Raw genomic sequence first — 16,312 nt, 5'->3', positions numbered from 1 at the left:
AATATTTAGTCAGCCACCAATTGTGCAAGTTTTCCCACTTAAAAATATGTAATTTTCATCATAGGTACACTTCAACTATGACAGACAAAATGAGAAAAGAAAATCCAGCAAATCACATTGTAGGATTTTTTATGAATTTATTTGCAAATTATGGTGGAAAATAAGTATTTGGTCAATAACAAAAGTTTATCTCAATACTTTGTTATATACCCTTTGTTGGCAATGACAGAGGTCAAACGTTTTCTGTAAGTCTTCACAAGGTTTTCACACACTGTTGCTAGTATTTTGGCCCATTCCTCCATGCAGATCTCCTCTAGAGCAATGATGTTTTGGGGCTGTTGCTGGGCAACACAGACTTTCAACTCCCTCCAAAGATTTTCTATGAGGTTGAGATCTGGAGACTGGCTAGGCCAATCCAGGACCTTGAAATGCTTCTTACGAAGCCACTCCTTCGTTGCCAGGGCAGTGTGTTTGGGATCATTGTCATGCTGAATGACGTTTCATCTTCAATGCCCTTGCTGATGGAAGGAGGTTTTCACTCAAAATCTCACGATACATGGCCCCATTCATTCTTTCCTTTACACAGATCAGTCATCCTGGTCCCTTTGCAGATAAACAGCCCCAAAGCAGGATGTTTCCACCCCCATGCTTCACAATAGGTATGTTCTTTGGATGCAACTCAGCATTCTTTGTCCTCCAAACACGACGAGTTGAGTTTTTACCAAAAAGTTATATTTTGGTTTCATCTGACCATATGACATTCTCCCAATCTTCTTCTGGATCATCCAAATGCTCTCTAGCAAACTTCAGACGGGCCTGGACATGTACTGGCTTAAGCAGGGGGACACGTCTGGCACTGCAGGATTTGAGTCCCTGGCGGCGTAGTGTGTTACTGATGGTAGGCTTTGTTACTTTGGTCCCAGCTCTCTGTAGGTCATTCACTAGGTCCCCCCGTGTGATTCTGGGATTTTTGCTCACCGTTCTTGTTATCATTTTGACCCCACGGGGTGAGATCTTGCGTGGAGCCCCAGATCAAGGGAGATTATCAGTGGTTTTGTATGTCTTCCATTTCCTAATAATTGCTCCCACAGTTGATTTCTTCAAACCAAGCTGCTTACCTATTGCAGATTCAGTCTTCCCATCCTGGTGCAGTTCTACAATTTTGTTTCTGGTGTCCTTTGACAGCTCTTTGGTCTTGGACATAGTGGAGTTTGGAGTGTGACTGTTTGAGGTTGTGGACAGGTGTCTTTTATACTGACAACAAGTTCAAACAGGTGCCATTAATACAGGTAACGAGTGGAGGACAGAGGAGCCTCTTAAAGAAGAAGTTACAGGTCTGTGAGAGCCATAAATCTTGCTTGTTTGTAGGTGACCAAATACTTATTTTCCACCATAATTTGCAAATAAATTCATTAAAAATCCTACAATGTGATTTTCTGGATTTTTTTTCTCATTTTGTCTGTCATAGTTGAAGTGTACCTATGATGAAAATTACAGGCCTCTCTCATCTTTTTAAGTGGGAGAACTTGAACAATTGGTGGCTGACTAAATACTTTTTTGCCCCACTGTATATTGAGTTGTTTTGTTGAATGATTGTTGTTTATTAAGTTGTTTGATAGAAAAACCATCAGGTTATGTTGCCCGCTGCCTGTTTATTGTTTGTTATCTTTGTCATTGATAAAAAATTAGATATGATGCTTATAATTATCAAACACTATCTTTAGCATTATTTGTTCTCTCTTTATTTATCCAAACTTATCTCTATAATATTTCATTGTGGTTATCGAGATACAGTATTGCCTTTCACATTATATTACATTCAAATAAATTGTATTTATTGTTTAGAGATATGATATCTGTTCATGGTGCTGAGTTTACAATTCATGTCGTAATGTGTTCTGTGTGCTATTCTTACTGTCATGCAAAATCAAATACTTAGTTCATTTGTCCCGCAGGTCATTCAGTCTTTGGTCAAAGCCACTGTATAAATGGTTCAAAGCTACAGATGCAAGATATTGGCTATCATATCTTTTACGTCTTTCATGGCACAACCTAACTTTTGAAATATTATCGAGATGGTTTTCCGTAAAGCACAATCATTTCAAGTTCTTTTACTGTTGCTCAGGAATTAAACACATGGGGTAAACATAATTTGTGAGTAAAAAATATTTGTTGTAAAGTTTGTGTGCACACGCATTCAGGCACAACAATCCAACATAAACAGTAGGTGTAATATCCACACTACAAACTTCCAAAATGTTTGGAAATAATACTGTACATAGTATTACATTCAATTGAATACATATTTACAGTACAGTGATGTAAGGATCAAGCTAAATAGTGTAACGTTGAAAACTACACTACAAAACAATACAAGTAAGTTTTAGACCCTGTTAAATAAATTACAATAAATAATATAATTTTGTACATAGTCTTGGAAGAATAGGATATTATGGGCCACATGAGACTAACAAAGTTTATCTTCCAAATAAAATAGTACATTTCAGTCGTCGCTCCACAGTAACTTCTCTCAAAATCCAAAAGTGATGGATAATGTTATGTATTTTTGTTTGCTTAGCTGTTGAAAAGAACATTAGTAATGTCACTAATTGAGCATGACAAATGTTCTTTTCTTACGTCCTTTGAAAACATTATCCATTCTATTTCAATATGTAGCACTAAAGGAAAAGGTTTGTTCTGACTCTTTTTTTTTACCTTGCCTGGGCTGCCCTGAAGGACTCAAGCACAGTGGCATTTGCTGACAATCAAGTCATTGAAGGGTGTGAGCTTCAACTTTCCCCAACTGTCATAGTGCATGAGGATCACAGGCTCGTAGGCTGCCGGCACACAACAGGGGTGAGGTGTTGCTCCCTTGTTGATGTGGTGAAGACGAGACTTTGCCTGCGCGTGCATGCTGGCTGGCTTGTAGTTGTGTGGACAGGAGCCGTCGCAGAAATGCGTGTTGTAACCAGTGGGGGCCACGACCCAGTCTGACCAGCCAATCTCCTTGAAGGACACATTGATGGATTTTCGGCAGCAGCTACCGTCTTCGTCACAGTTGTCCTCTTTGTTGGAGCGAGTCCGTCTTCTTCTGCCTGCTGATCTAGGTTCTACAAGGTCTACCTCCAGGACCATCTGAGGGGTCCTCTTGGGATCAGTTCCCTCTTCTAAGGCCAGTTCTACTTCCACAACCAGAGAGTGGCCGTCCGACCTCCCACTCCACTTACCAACCACAGTTCTGATGTCCAAAGTCAAATCACCAGTTCTTGCAGCGACCGTCTGAACAAGGGTCTCTGTGTGAATCAATAGAGAAGAGTTCAGTGGTTTCGTCTCATAGATCTTCACATGAACCTCATCCCTAATTGTGGGCTCGGCAGCTTTAGAGCCATCCAACAGCTGTCTGTAGAGCTTCAGCTCAGCCCGGGCCAAAGTGAGCTCCTTCCTGATGTGTGGGTTCTTGTGGAATACAGCTCTGTACCAAAGCATATCTGATGGATGTTCCTCATCACTCCAAAGCACTTTGAGAGGCTCCACTGAAAGAGGTGAAAAGAGGGTTGTTACACAAATGCTCAAGTACTTAGAATTACTGTCATGGCTTGAATAGGTTGTGCTTTTAAGAGTTGTAACGGATGTGCCTTGTCAAAAAAAGAAAACGATGTCAAACGATTTAAAACAAAGCTTTGGAGAAGAGGTACTGTGTTACTATCAAGCCTTTGCTCAGACCAAATGTTAATGGTAGGCTTTTGTTGGAGTGCACACAAAAATTAACCCCTTTTAGACAAAATTGTTCCTCAGAGCATGACTCACTCATTCTCACAACATATGGTTTCAGAAAACACTCACAGGTACATTAAGATTAATAAAAAAAAGTGTTTGAATGCTTTTTGTTAGTTTTGTCATAAAACCGAATTTGAATTCTTCTCGAAGACACAAATGTGGGAGAATATTTCGGTACACACCTTATACAAAGTTATTAATACACTTTGCATAAAGGCAAAATTCCATGCAGTCAGATCACTATCTAAAGCTAGAATGTCAACAGTCAGGTCCTGTATTGTGGTAGAAACCAGTACAGTAACGATGTGTCTTTAAGTAAGGACCCACCTGTGGCTGGATGAAGCACAGTGGATGCCCTCCTTGGGGAACGCTGGGTTTCCCCCTCCTGACTGGAGCTCCTTCTCAGCTGCCTCAGTGTTTCCCTGTAGAGCCTATGCATCCTCATCAGCTCCTCTTCTGAAGCCATTTCCCTGGGCCTGGCCTCCCTTTCCATCCCCATGGAGCTCAGGATCCCTGTCTTCACTGACTCCAAGACCAAGGCCCTCTGGTTCTCCTCCTGCCCCAGGTGGATTCGGCCCTCCCCCTGACAGAGGCTGAAGAGGAGGACCACCCAAGAGAAGAGAAAGCACTGTGTGACTGAGCTAGACATGGTAGGTTTGTTCTCAGAGGAGATGTCAATGTTCATTTATACAGCTCCTGCATGGCCACACCTCTCCACTGTCAGGTGAGCACTCCTTCTGCACTTATACTGTATGTATTGTCATCATTATGTAAAGGATTTAAATATATATGTATTTGTATATACAGTGCATTAGGAAAGTATTCAGACCCTTTCCCTTTCTCCACATTTTGTTAGGTTATAGCCATATTCTAAAATTGATTAAATATATTTTTCCCTCGTCAATCTACATACAATACCCCATAATGACAAAGTGAAAACGGGTTTGTAGATATTTTTTGCAAATTTATTACAAATAAAAAACAGAAATACCTTATTTGCGTAAGTATTCAGACCCTTTGCTATGCGACTCGAAATTGAGCTCAGGTGCATCCTGTTTCCATTGATCATCCTTGAGATCTTTCTACAATTTGATATGAATCCAACTGTGGTAAATTGAATTGATTAGACATAATTTGGAAAGGCACACCCCTGTCTATATAAGGTCCCACAGTTGACAGTGCAGGTTAGAGCAAAAACTAAGCCATGTGGTTGAAGTAATTGTCCGTAGAGCTCCGAGACAGGATTGTGTCGAGGCACAGATCTGGGGAAGGGTACCAAAAAATGTCTGCAGCATTGAAGGTCCCCAAGAACACTGTGGCCGGACAAACTGAGCAATCGGTAAAAGACACATGACAGCCCAATTTTAATTGCGAAAAGGCACCTAAAGGACTCTCAGACCATGAGAAACAAGATTCTCTGGATTGAACTCCTTGGCCTGAATGCCAAGCGTCACATCAACAGGAAACCTGCCACCATTCCTACGGTGAAGCATGGTGGTAGCAGCATCATGCTTGTGGGGATGATTTTCGGAGGCAGGGAACTGGGAGACTAGTCCGGATGAACGGAACAAAGTACAGAGATCCTTGATGAAAACCTGCTCCAGAGCACTCAGGACCTCAGGGTTACCGGGGAACAGTGGGTAAACTACCTTGTTCAGGGGCAGAACGACAGATTTTTACCTTGTCAGCTCGGGGATTCGATCTGGTCCAACGCTCTAACCAACAGGCTACCTGAAGAAAGTCTCTTCTTTTTATTGGTGTCCTTTAGTGGTGTTTTTTTGCTGCAATTCGACCATGAAGGCCTGATTCACGCAGTCTCCTCTGAACAGTTGATATTGAGATGTGTCTGTTACTTGAAATCTGAAGCATCTATTTGGTCTGCAATCTGAGGTGCAGTTAAATGCTGATTTTTGAGGCTGGTAACTCTAATGAACTTATCCTCTGCAGCAGAGGTAACTCTGGGTCTTCCTTTCCTGTGGCGGTCCTCATGAGAGCCAGTTTCATCGTAGCACTTGATGGTTTTGTGACTGCACTTGAAGAAACGTTCAAAGTTCTTGAGATGTTCTGCGTTGACTGACCTTCATGTCTTAAAGTATTGATGGACTGTTGTTTCTGTTTGCTTATTTGAGCTGTTCTTGCCATAATATGGACTTGGTCTTTTATCAATATAGGGCTATCTACTGTATACCACCCTTACCTTGTCACAACACAACTGATTGGCTCAAACGCATTAAGAAGGAAAGAAATTTCACAAATGTACTTTTAACAAGCACACCTGTTAATTGTAATGCATTCCAGGTGGCTACCTCATGAAGCTGGTTGAGAGAATGCCAAGAGTGTGCAAAGCTGTCATCAAGACAAAGGGTGGCTACTTTGAAGAATCTCAAATTTAAAATATGTTTTGATTTGTTTAACACTTTTTTGGTTACTACTTGATTCTATATGTGTTATTTCATAGTTGTTATGTCTTCACTATTATTCCACAATGTAGAAAATAGTAAAAATAAAGAAAAACCCTTGAATGAGTAGGTGTGTTCAAACTTTTGACTGGTACTGTATATATCTCATGTTCTATGAGCTGGGAAACCATGGTTTGTCTAGTAGTTCTTTAACGACATAATATTAATTATATCTGAAAAACATTTAAGCTCTTGCTGTGTCGATGGATTCCAATGGATTGTTTCCATATACAATATATTACCGTATTGATACAACTAATATTGTCCATCAAATAATCTGTATTATCTTTATGATCCCTGAGCACCGAAGGCATTGTAATTCATTTAGAATAGTTTTAGCCTATACTCACGCATCATTTGTCAAGTAAATTACGTACACTACTGTATATCCTTTAATCATTCATTATAGTGGATGGATCTGTGGAGAGGGTTCTACATGGAAGCCAAAAGGGTTCTTCCTGGAACCAAAAGGGTTCTTCAAAGGGTTCTTCTATGGGGTTAGCCGAATAACCCTTTTAGGTTCTAGTTAGCACCTTTTTTTCTAACAGTCACTGACATGATGAAATAGTCATGTGCTCTGTGAATTCCACCTTGGGGCTAAAAGTGTGTGAAAGGTGACCAAGTATGAATCATCGGCAGACCGACAGTGACATAACATTTCTCATGACAGGCTATTGAGTAATCAGCCTTAAACCCACTGCCAGCATTACAAGGGACATTTTCTATTTTTGAGACTGGATGGCAAACTGCAACAATTTAATCACCTGTGAACTGATGACAGAGCGCTGCCTCTCCCAATCACAAGCACATTCTGGATTCCGCAAGTGACAGTGATGTATAGCCTATTGGGGTTAATTCGAATTAGGGGCAGTCAATTCAGGAAGTGATTTGAATAAAAAATTCAGAAATGTAAAACCTTTGAAATAAATAGCTTCTACTTTTCAGTTTATTGAGAAGTCATTGAAAATAAATGCCCTTTTTCAGATTATTTAATTGTAATTTTTGTTTACTTCCTGAATTGACTGCCTTCAATTGGCATTGATCCCAACCCTGTCACATATATGGGTGACCACTCATTCTTCACTTAATTTTCAATGCCATCATCCTATTGCAGGAAAACTGTACCGCAATGCAGGAAATGTAAGACTTGTAGTGTATTTGACATTTAAAAAGGCTTCTGAAATTTGTAATTTTCACTTACGAAAAATATATCAACCCCTACAAAAATGAATTATAATTATAATCCACATTTCCTGTTGCTGCACAGTTATTTGCCTGATGTAGCAAACTGCCTCAAATTAAAATCCTACATTTGTATAAATTGACCCCATGGCATCTTTCGTTTAAATGAGTCATTCATTTCCTCTGAAGATGTGATGGATGGATGGATTTCTGTTGGACTGCATGGTTTGCTTCACACTCCATTCACAAACAACAGTCTGATGTTTACGTGTGTACACAGTGTGGTGTCCCATCAGGAGACAGAGTGTAAACAGAGATCCACACACACACACACACACACACACTATATGAAAGGATCTTCAGGGCAGATTGTCAAGGAGGCAGGGTGCGGGATGGAGCTTCCAGTGAGGGAGCCTAACAGGACATACTGTAGAACGGCTGCATGTCTCCCTCTAATGGCACTGAGAATATATTGTGTTCTATAGTGGCAATCTGTAGTAGAAACATTAACAATATGTCTGTCATCCATGCCCGTTTCAGAAAAAACTGAGGGATGGGGCTGGAGAAATGTAACCACTCAAATTCATGGATATAGTTTTAACCATGGTTTGAGGCGATATAGTGTTTGCTTCTATTTACTTTAACAAACATTGGAGTAAAACCAGATTATATCTCTGGTTCTGATGGAGTACGACAGTTGAACTAAGCATATCTACAAGTTATATTCTTCAAGCGTCAATGGGTACATCATACAGTATCATTAATTAGTAAAAGAATGTATGTAGAAACTGCTGATTGCCCCTTTAAGCAGATATGCTCTGGGTAAAAATTTCCCTACACACAGATCTAGAATCTGGCACAAATCCTAACTAGAACCATTAGCGGAGAAAACACCAATCTGGGCCTGGATCAGTGTTTAGGTCCATTTATTTTGTAGTTGCTATTGATAACATGTAAAGGCCTACATAAAAAAATCATGATAGTGTATGCCTATAAGATCTAATGTGTCCTCTGTAGATGTATAGAAAGAAAAATGTGGATATTTTTAAGACAGACTATAGCTGGGCTACATTCATTTGTAATCAAAAGTATTTCCTTGTGCTTAGGAATGATTTAAACTTAGCAGATCTGTAGCAAACTGTAGCAAGTTTCCTTTTGGTACTACATGTCCTTGTTGACTCCCCACATCCCAGAACAGTACATGCATCTGGTTGAATCATGTTGGGCAACTGGGTGTACTTTCAATTTGCTCTGTTGCTCTGGCTTGTTGTGGACGAGGAACAGTAGAGGAGGAGGAGAGAGAAAAAGAGAGATTTTTCTATCACATTTTCATGGAACTCTCATGGATCATTTACAATTGACCTGCCTCGCATCCCAATGCAAAGGACTTATAGAAAAAAAGAGGACAAAAAAGTGGCCTGTAAACATTCAATATGGTGCCTCGAGCAAAACCAAATGAAGCTTCATAATGATAAAGTTGGATGCATAGTTTTTCAATCCCCCTTGACTGAAAATAATTGCAACAATTTCATGGTAAGAGAAGATAAGTGGATATGGGATTTAAAAACACATGTTTAAGGAAAAGGGATGACTGTGATGACATGAAACCTCTATAGATGACAGACATACTAGACCTACGTTATTTCCTCCTCAACATTTTGGGGATATTAATGCTTACTTAGGAAGATGACCTTGGGTTAAACTCAGGATTAGAGACAATGCCCAAAATGAGAACAAGGAATGATTCATTTTACCGGTTCACATCAATGAATGTGTGACACCGCATGACAAGACACAGCCATTGTTGTATGAAAACATTGTGGTGCCACTTGGAGACTGGCACCATAGATCATCAAGCCCTTTCTCCATCTGACTGTCAGAGTTGCACCATTGTTCTTGGTAATCTGAAGGCAGGGATGGACTGGCCATCTGGCATTTTAGGCAAATGCCAGATGGGCTGGTCCATTTTTTGCCTAGTGGGTCTCTAACTTATAACTGACAATTATTTGGTTATAGGGGAATCAAGTTTTAAAAAATGGTCCCGGTGTGTTAGAAATGCCAGGGCTAATTGGCATGCTGACTGCAGGAAGGTCCACCAGAGCTGTTGCCAAATAATTTAATGTTCATAAGCCGCCTCCAATGTTGTTTTAGAGAATTAGCCAGTAAGTCCAACCGGCCTCACAACCGCAGACCATGTGTAACCACGCTAGCCCAGGACCTCCACATCTGGCTTCTTCACCTGCGGGATCATCTGAGACCAGCCCTCCTGACAGCTGATGAATCTGAGGAGTATTTGTGTCTATAATGAAGCCCTTTTGTAGGGAAAAACTCATTCTGATTGACTGGGCCTTGCTCCCCATTCAGTGGCTCCCAAGTGGGTGGGCTTTTGCCCTTCCAGGCCCACCCATGACTGTGCCCCTGCCCAGTCATGTGAAATCCATAGATTAGGGCCTAATGAATCTATTTCAAACGACTGATTTCCATATATGAACTGTAACTTGTTGCATTTATATTTTTGTTCAGTATATATATCAACATGATAGACAACCTCTGAATGGGATTTTAAGCAATTGATTCCTTCTTGTGTTCACACAAACATATATATATATAGAATGGATGTACTGCAAATAGGTCATTAGTGCATATACCACCTACCTGATTAAAAAATCCCCATGTAAACTTTCAACAAGTTAGCCATGGTTGAAAAAGGTTGCATTGGCTCAATGATAAAGGCTAGCGTTGCCGAACTGAATGAATCAGCCCACTGCCACGCATAGGCGCTTTGTCAGAAGTCCCTCCCTGCACATTCATTCCCAATTCTCACCGCTGCCCGGTCACCTGACAATTAAACGAAATGCTCGGTTTTGTTCAGCTCTCATCCAGTCGCATTGATGATGAGCAGGATACAGGAGGACGCAGTATGGGTTGAATGAAATTGGAAAAAGGGAGTCAGCGGTATTGTAATAATTTATTTTTCTACAATGGACGAGCCAAACATTTTGAGGCGTCGTGGGCTGCAGGTAAGAACCCCCATAATAGTAAAACATTGGCATGGCTACTGAAGATTAAAATAATACACCCAGGCTTTGCATTTGTGTTGTGGCATTCGACAATTAATGATAGCCTACACAAACAGGTATTGACACGCATTAGGGCACACATGCGTTTCTCTTCTTTCTCTATTTCAAGGGATATTTAGGGATTGTCAATTGCTGTTTACTAAACGGTTTACATTGGGCGCACTTTTAGGTGTCCTCAAGGGTAGTTCTATCCAGTTGTGACCACAAATGATAGATATCTCAAAACAAATTCGCATCGAATGTATTGTCCCACTGCCACATTGTTTTTAAATGGTCATGAATAGGCTACAATATCGATCCATTCTGTACACATATGAATGATGCCCCTTCGTTTGAGTAGGCGGTGGCACTGAAGGGCGAGCTTGTGGATGCGCAAGTGTAGTTAATACATACATTTAACCACAGACAGTTTTTTTCTACAGCCAGACATGATGTTCTATAGATGTCTTATTCTCCTACAAAAAAAACAAAGAGCGTTGCCATAATAATGATTGTGACTCAAGGAACGCAACTGTATTGCCATCACTAGGTTGCTGTGGTGATATGGGCGTTGGGCTCAATTGGATTCAGGGATGGATGACTGGTAGAGAAACATCCCTTTATGCTCACTTATGTGTCCTATAGCCAGTAGGTTGTAGCTGAGTCAATCCTAGCCCTCCCGACGGCCTAACGCGTTTTGTTGTTTTTCATTCCAACCAATTACTCGGATAGAGGCTTAGCTATTTAAATCCGTTCACCATTGTTTGCTCTAAATCCATTATGAAAGAGATGTTGGTGGAAATGTGCTTGTCCACATATTCAAAATATGTATTTTCATTCTATTACATTGATTGGTTCATCCACCGTCCACGGACCTGCAATTTTAATTAGATTGCTGATTTGCATCGTGAAAAATCCAAATTGAGAATGTACTTTTGGTTAACAAAACAACCTGCTTTTATCTTTGGAAATAGAGTACACTGTGGCACAGCATTTTTGGCATACATGTTGTGTACATTATTATGAACATAGGCCTGCCTATATGCAGGGGCTTCAGGACCAAAGCAAAGAGAACAACATACATAATGTGCAGCTATGAATGAGAAGATATCCACAATTAGGCCAGAGCTATAAGATATTTCCATAAAGGAGGAGAGCAGGGGACATAGCTGTCATACGGTGTGCATAAATAATCAGTCAGTCTTTCCGTCAAACTGTGTTGGCCACAGTTTGTGTATGAATCATCTTCGATGTGGAGGGGCTTTGAAAGACTAATCAAAGGCAACCTCCATCAATGGTTGTTTTCATTTTGTTTCTGAGAATCATTAACCCTTTGGTTCCATGCCTCGGGGATGTAACGGGTGTGTTTGAAATTTATATCAAGTCCGGGTGTGTTTGAAATTTATATCAAGTCCAGGAGGTTGGTGGCACCTTAATTGGGGAGAATGGGCGCGTGGTAATGACCGGAGCTGAATTATGGAATGGTTCAAACACAAGGTTTCTAGGTGTTTGATGCCATTCCATTTACTCCGTTTCGGCTATTATTATGTACCTCAGCAGCCTCTTGTGATATCAAGCAAGGCTTTACTGCCATTGTCATCATTTTAATGTATCTTTCTTTCTCGATTCCAGAAAGAGCTGAGCCTTCCACGAAGGGGAAACATGTAAGTATCACCAAAGAACATCACTGGTTATCTCTGCTCTTGTTACACTGTTTGATACAAAACCACAGGGTGTTACAAGGTGTTTTTATCTGTCAACAATTTATCATAGTAGCAGACATTTTACTTGTCCCTTCCATGAGAGGAAGCGCTAGTGCCTAGTGGTAAAACAGAGGCTGCAGATACTAGTAAGCAATGTTCCCTCTAATTATTTGGGACACTGCGCAAATTGTAGGCCTTTTGAACAGATACTTGAACATTGTGAGCATTTTGTGCAACTTCCGGCGCACGTTTACAGTGAACACTGAGGCTGTACCTTTACAGGTTGTGCCAGTAGCCAATAGGCTATTGTGGCTATCTGAGCATAATGTGGCCTAACAACAAAATCAAGGGAGCAAATCCCATAAAATTCTCACTTGGAAATAGCTTTTCATTTCCATTATATATCCTACAGTAGCCTATATGTGGTGTTAAGTGCAGGCCTACATTGCATGAGACTTTAAAAAATGTTTTTACATTATGAAGGGCTTGACATTTAATTCATGATCGTTTTACTTGATCTGTAACACCATGGGCCAAATAGGTGACTGTAAATGGACTTGTATTGTGTTGTATGATGCAAGAAACCACTTTACAAAATAAAATGAATTATGACCATACAGAGAATTAGACAATGTAGGCTACTCCTCTGCATATTGGCTTATTTGCATATTCAAGCCGATCTTGAAATAAAACACTGCCCCTTTAAATTAAGACAAGCTTTTTACCTGACTGGATTTTCAAAGACAGCTTGACATGTAGACTACACATTTTGTAGGAAGCAGTAACTCCCCATTGCTGACCTATACATATATATAACTGGGCGAATAACTCCCTAACTAGCAAAGAATATCAACAAAAGTGCACACGCGCACCTCTGCGCTCTGATCTGAAAGGCGTGGGTGATTTGAAAGACCGCGGTTGGGCTACCCCGCCAATATAATTCTACTCTGTTGCGCTCTGGCTCTGCATACAACATTGTGTTGCTGCCTCGACAAAATCGGAGACTCATTCTTGCAAAGTTAGATTTGTTTTGGTTTGTTACATTGACAAGGGGCTGACAATGTTTATTCGATCACGGAAAAAAACGTTGATCTAAATAGGGCGAACTCAGTGAAGTTCAATCTCTTGCGTCTCTGCGGCATGGCATTTCCTCTGCGCGGCAGACTTGGAGAATGTATGTAAGGGCGCAGTCTAGAGGGAACATTACTGGTGTGGTGAAATATATTTTACATAACAGTAAATTTGATATTTTTTTAAAGATCAAGTGTACCTCCACACATTGTATGAAAATACTATATGTATTGTGTATAGTCCTGAGGCATGCACTTCCATGCGCTGTAAGGCCTTGTCGACTAGTCTGGAAATACACATTTGTATATGCAATTCAATATAAATAATTTCACACATCATGCACTGGATTTTACTCATGTTTCCTAATTACATGTCAGTCAAGGCAAAGGACAAGAGTTGGCTTGGTGGGTAGGCTGTTTCAGCCCTGAGACTAGACTGAATGGAAAACAGAAATGAGTGGACAGACCCATATTTGGTCCTTAGCCACTTTAGTGGAGTGAACTAATGTGGTTAAACAGTAGGCCTACAGACTTGCAATGAGTCTAACACACCATTCAAACCAATACTTTTCCCACCAACTTTAGCATCCCACCAACTTTTTGCCGATTTTTCTTAATATATGAAAGGTATTGCCGGCAATAAAGCCTCTACTTTTTTATTTCCGCCAACCGACGTCATGGTTACGGCTAAATTCTGGCTACGGCTTAGTATGAAATGGAGCGGTAATGCTGAGGCGGCATTGGCACGCAGAACGCTCTTAAGCTCTAGCTGGTTGTTAGGCAGCGCCTGTTACAAGCATCCATCTGCCTGTTCTAAACTTTGTAAGGCACACACACTTTTTTCTTAACCATAACTGGATGGATCCATGAAGTATTACTGTGGCAATATATCACTGAAAGACGAACATATTGGAATAAAGTAGGCTAATGCAATTGAAGGCATTAAATTGTTATAAAACAAAACTAATAACTAATAACCGCGTGTGTTCAACTATTTCAGCACCATTTTGCGCTGCTTAGACTCACTCACGTCTTGATAAATCAATGTCAGATTTGTATTTTCACTGAATTTCCACGTGGATATTGGTTAGTCTACCATTAGGCTGTGGAAAGTTGAGGTGAGTGCTGCTCATGATCATCTTGTCTAGTTGGCTCATACATTAGCACTGATCAGAACATTTTGCCAGCATGTTAAGTAGCTTAAAGGAAAATTCCACCCAAAAACGAGCTTTGATATTTGTTTCAGTTGTTGATATAAAGTGCATTCAGAAAGTATTCACACTCATTGGCCCCCCCCCCCCCTTTTTTCTATATATCTATCCATCCATCCATCCATCCATCCATCCACATATATACATACGTACATATACATACACATACACAAAGAACAATTTAAAAAATAAACATATATTAGCTATTTCTAGCCTTAGCTGAGACGCAAATAATTAGTTTTTTTTACAGCACCTTACACAACATGAAAATGCTCATTTCCCTAATCACCCCATTCACTCTGTCCAATTTGAAATATAGGTGAGTAGTGTCAAGGTTCTGCACCCTCACCTGCATTGCTTGCTGTTTGGGGTTTTAGGCTGGGTTTCTGTACAGCACTTTGAGATATCAGCTGATGTAAGAAGGGCTATATAAATACATTTGATTTGATTTAGTGGAGACCAAAGTCAAACTTGGGCTGTCTCTTGTGGAGGTCATAAGTGAGCTTTTCAAAAGGGAGAAAGTCAACAATCTGGTCAATCCACATTTTAAATGCCATGGCTTTTATCACATTTTGTTGTGTTAAAGTTTAGTTAAAATTGATTTCATTATCATTTTTGATCAACCATTTACACAAAATACTCAAATGTTAAGGTGATAGAAATATTCTAACATTTATCAAAAATTCATGACAAAGAACACTTATATATCTTGATTAGGTAACTATTCAGTCCCCTGAGACAATACATGTTAGAAACACCAGTATTTTTTAAGTACATTTATAAGAGCTTTGCACACCTGGATTGTACAATATTTGCCCATTATTCTTTAAAAAAACTCTTCAAGCTCTGTCAAGTTCATTGCTAGACTGCAGTGGAGGCGGTGAGAGGAGCTATTGGAGGAAGTGCTCCTTGTAATGGCTGGAATGGAGTATGGAACGGAGTCAAGCGTGGTTTGATGTTTTATTCTATTCCAGACATTACAATGAGCTCGTCCTCCACCAGCCTCCACTGCTTGACAGCCATTTTCAAGTCTTGCCATAGATTTTCAAGTCAAATTAAGTCAAAACTGTAACTAGGCCACACAGGAACATTCAATGTCGTCTTGGTAAGCAACTCCAGTGTAGATTTGGCCTTGGGTTTTAGGTTATTGTTCTGCTGAAAGGGGAATTAGTCTCCCAGTGTCTTTTGGAAAGAAGACGGAACCAGATTTTCCTCTAGGATTTTGCCTGTGCTTAGCTATATTCCATTTCTTTTAAGCCAAAAAATCTCCCTGGTGTCAGTGTCTGTGTTTTTTGATTGTTGCTTCCTTAGGTTACAGCTGGAGGGCACCCTTACCCATTTCTAGTCTCCAGGTTACCCTGATTATTTATTATTGGATTCACCTGTGTTCAATTACCTTCTCTGTTCACCTGGTTGCCTTAATATTTAGGTTCCCCAGTTTAACGTTTTAATTTTTTTATTTCACCTTTATTTAACCAGGTAGGCAAGTTGAGAACAAGTTCTTATTTACAACTGCGACCTGACCAAGATAAAGCAAAGCAGTGCAACACAAACAACAGAGTTACACATGGAATAAACAAACATAGTCAATAATAAAGTAAAAAAAGTCTATATACAGTGTGTACAAATGAGGTAGGATAAGGGAGGTAAGGCAATAAATAGGCCGTGGTGGTAAAATAATTACAATATAGCAATTAAACGTGATAGATGTGCAGTTGGCCTGTATCCTTGCTTAGGTCTTGCTTACGTCGATTCTTCGTTTGTTCCACTGCCTCATGCTGCGTCTGCTTGTCCTGCACCCCGTCAGAGTACTCAATTCGGCTTTGTTTCTCCTTCATACCTTCCAGAGGG

The 16,312-nt window shown here is 40.2% G+C and overlaps 2 protein-coding genes across 2 annotated transcripts in view; one reads left to right on the top strand and one right to left on the bottom strand.

Moving 5' to 3' along the window:
* Positions 1 to 2,525: 2,525 nt before the first annotated feature.
* On the bottom strand, positions 2,526 to 4,462 carry LOC110508214 (protein DVR-1-like). The gene is made up of 3 exons (XM_090225634.1): positions 4,074 to 4,462; positions 3,808 to 3,812; positions 2,526 to 3,533 (listed from the first exon to the last, which is right to left on the bottom strand). Exons 1-3 carry the CDS (start codon positions 4,460 to 4,462, stop codon positions 2,740 to 2,742), a joined length of 1,188 nt encoding a protein of 395 aa, XP_090081760.1. The 3' UTR covers positions 2,526 to 2,739.
* A 5,709-nt stretch (positions 4,463 to 10,171) lies between these two features.
* The window catches only part of mast3a (microtubule associated serine/threonine kinase 3a), a 65,114-nt gene continuing 58,973 nt past the window's right edge, over positions 10,172 to 16,312 (top strand). The window contains exons 1-2 of the mRNA XM_021589814.3: positions 10,172 to 10,438; positions 12,110 to 12,141. Coding sequence (XP_021445489.3) covers positions 10,400 to 10,438; positions 12,110 to 12,141 — 71 coding nt within the window. The 5' untranslated portion in view covers positions 10,172 to 10,399. The remainder of the gene's footprint in view (positions 10,439 to 12,109; positions 12,142 to 16,312) is intronic.

Source organism: Oncorhynchus mykiss, chromosome 28 (assembly GCF_057628025.1).
Source record: "Oncorhynchus mykiss isolate SJ-2025 chromosome 28, ASM5762802v1, whole genome shotgun sequence".
Taxonomy (NCBI): Eukaryota; Metazoa; Chordata; class Actinopteri; order Salmoniformes; family Salmonidae; genus Oncorhynchus; species Oncorhynchus mykiss.
Note: the sequence above shows the minus strand (reverse complement) of the source record. Positions and strands in the feature narration are given on the sequence as shown.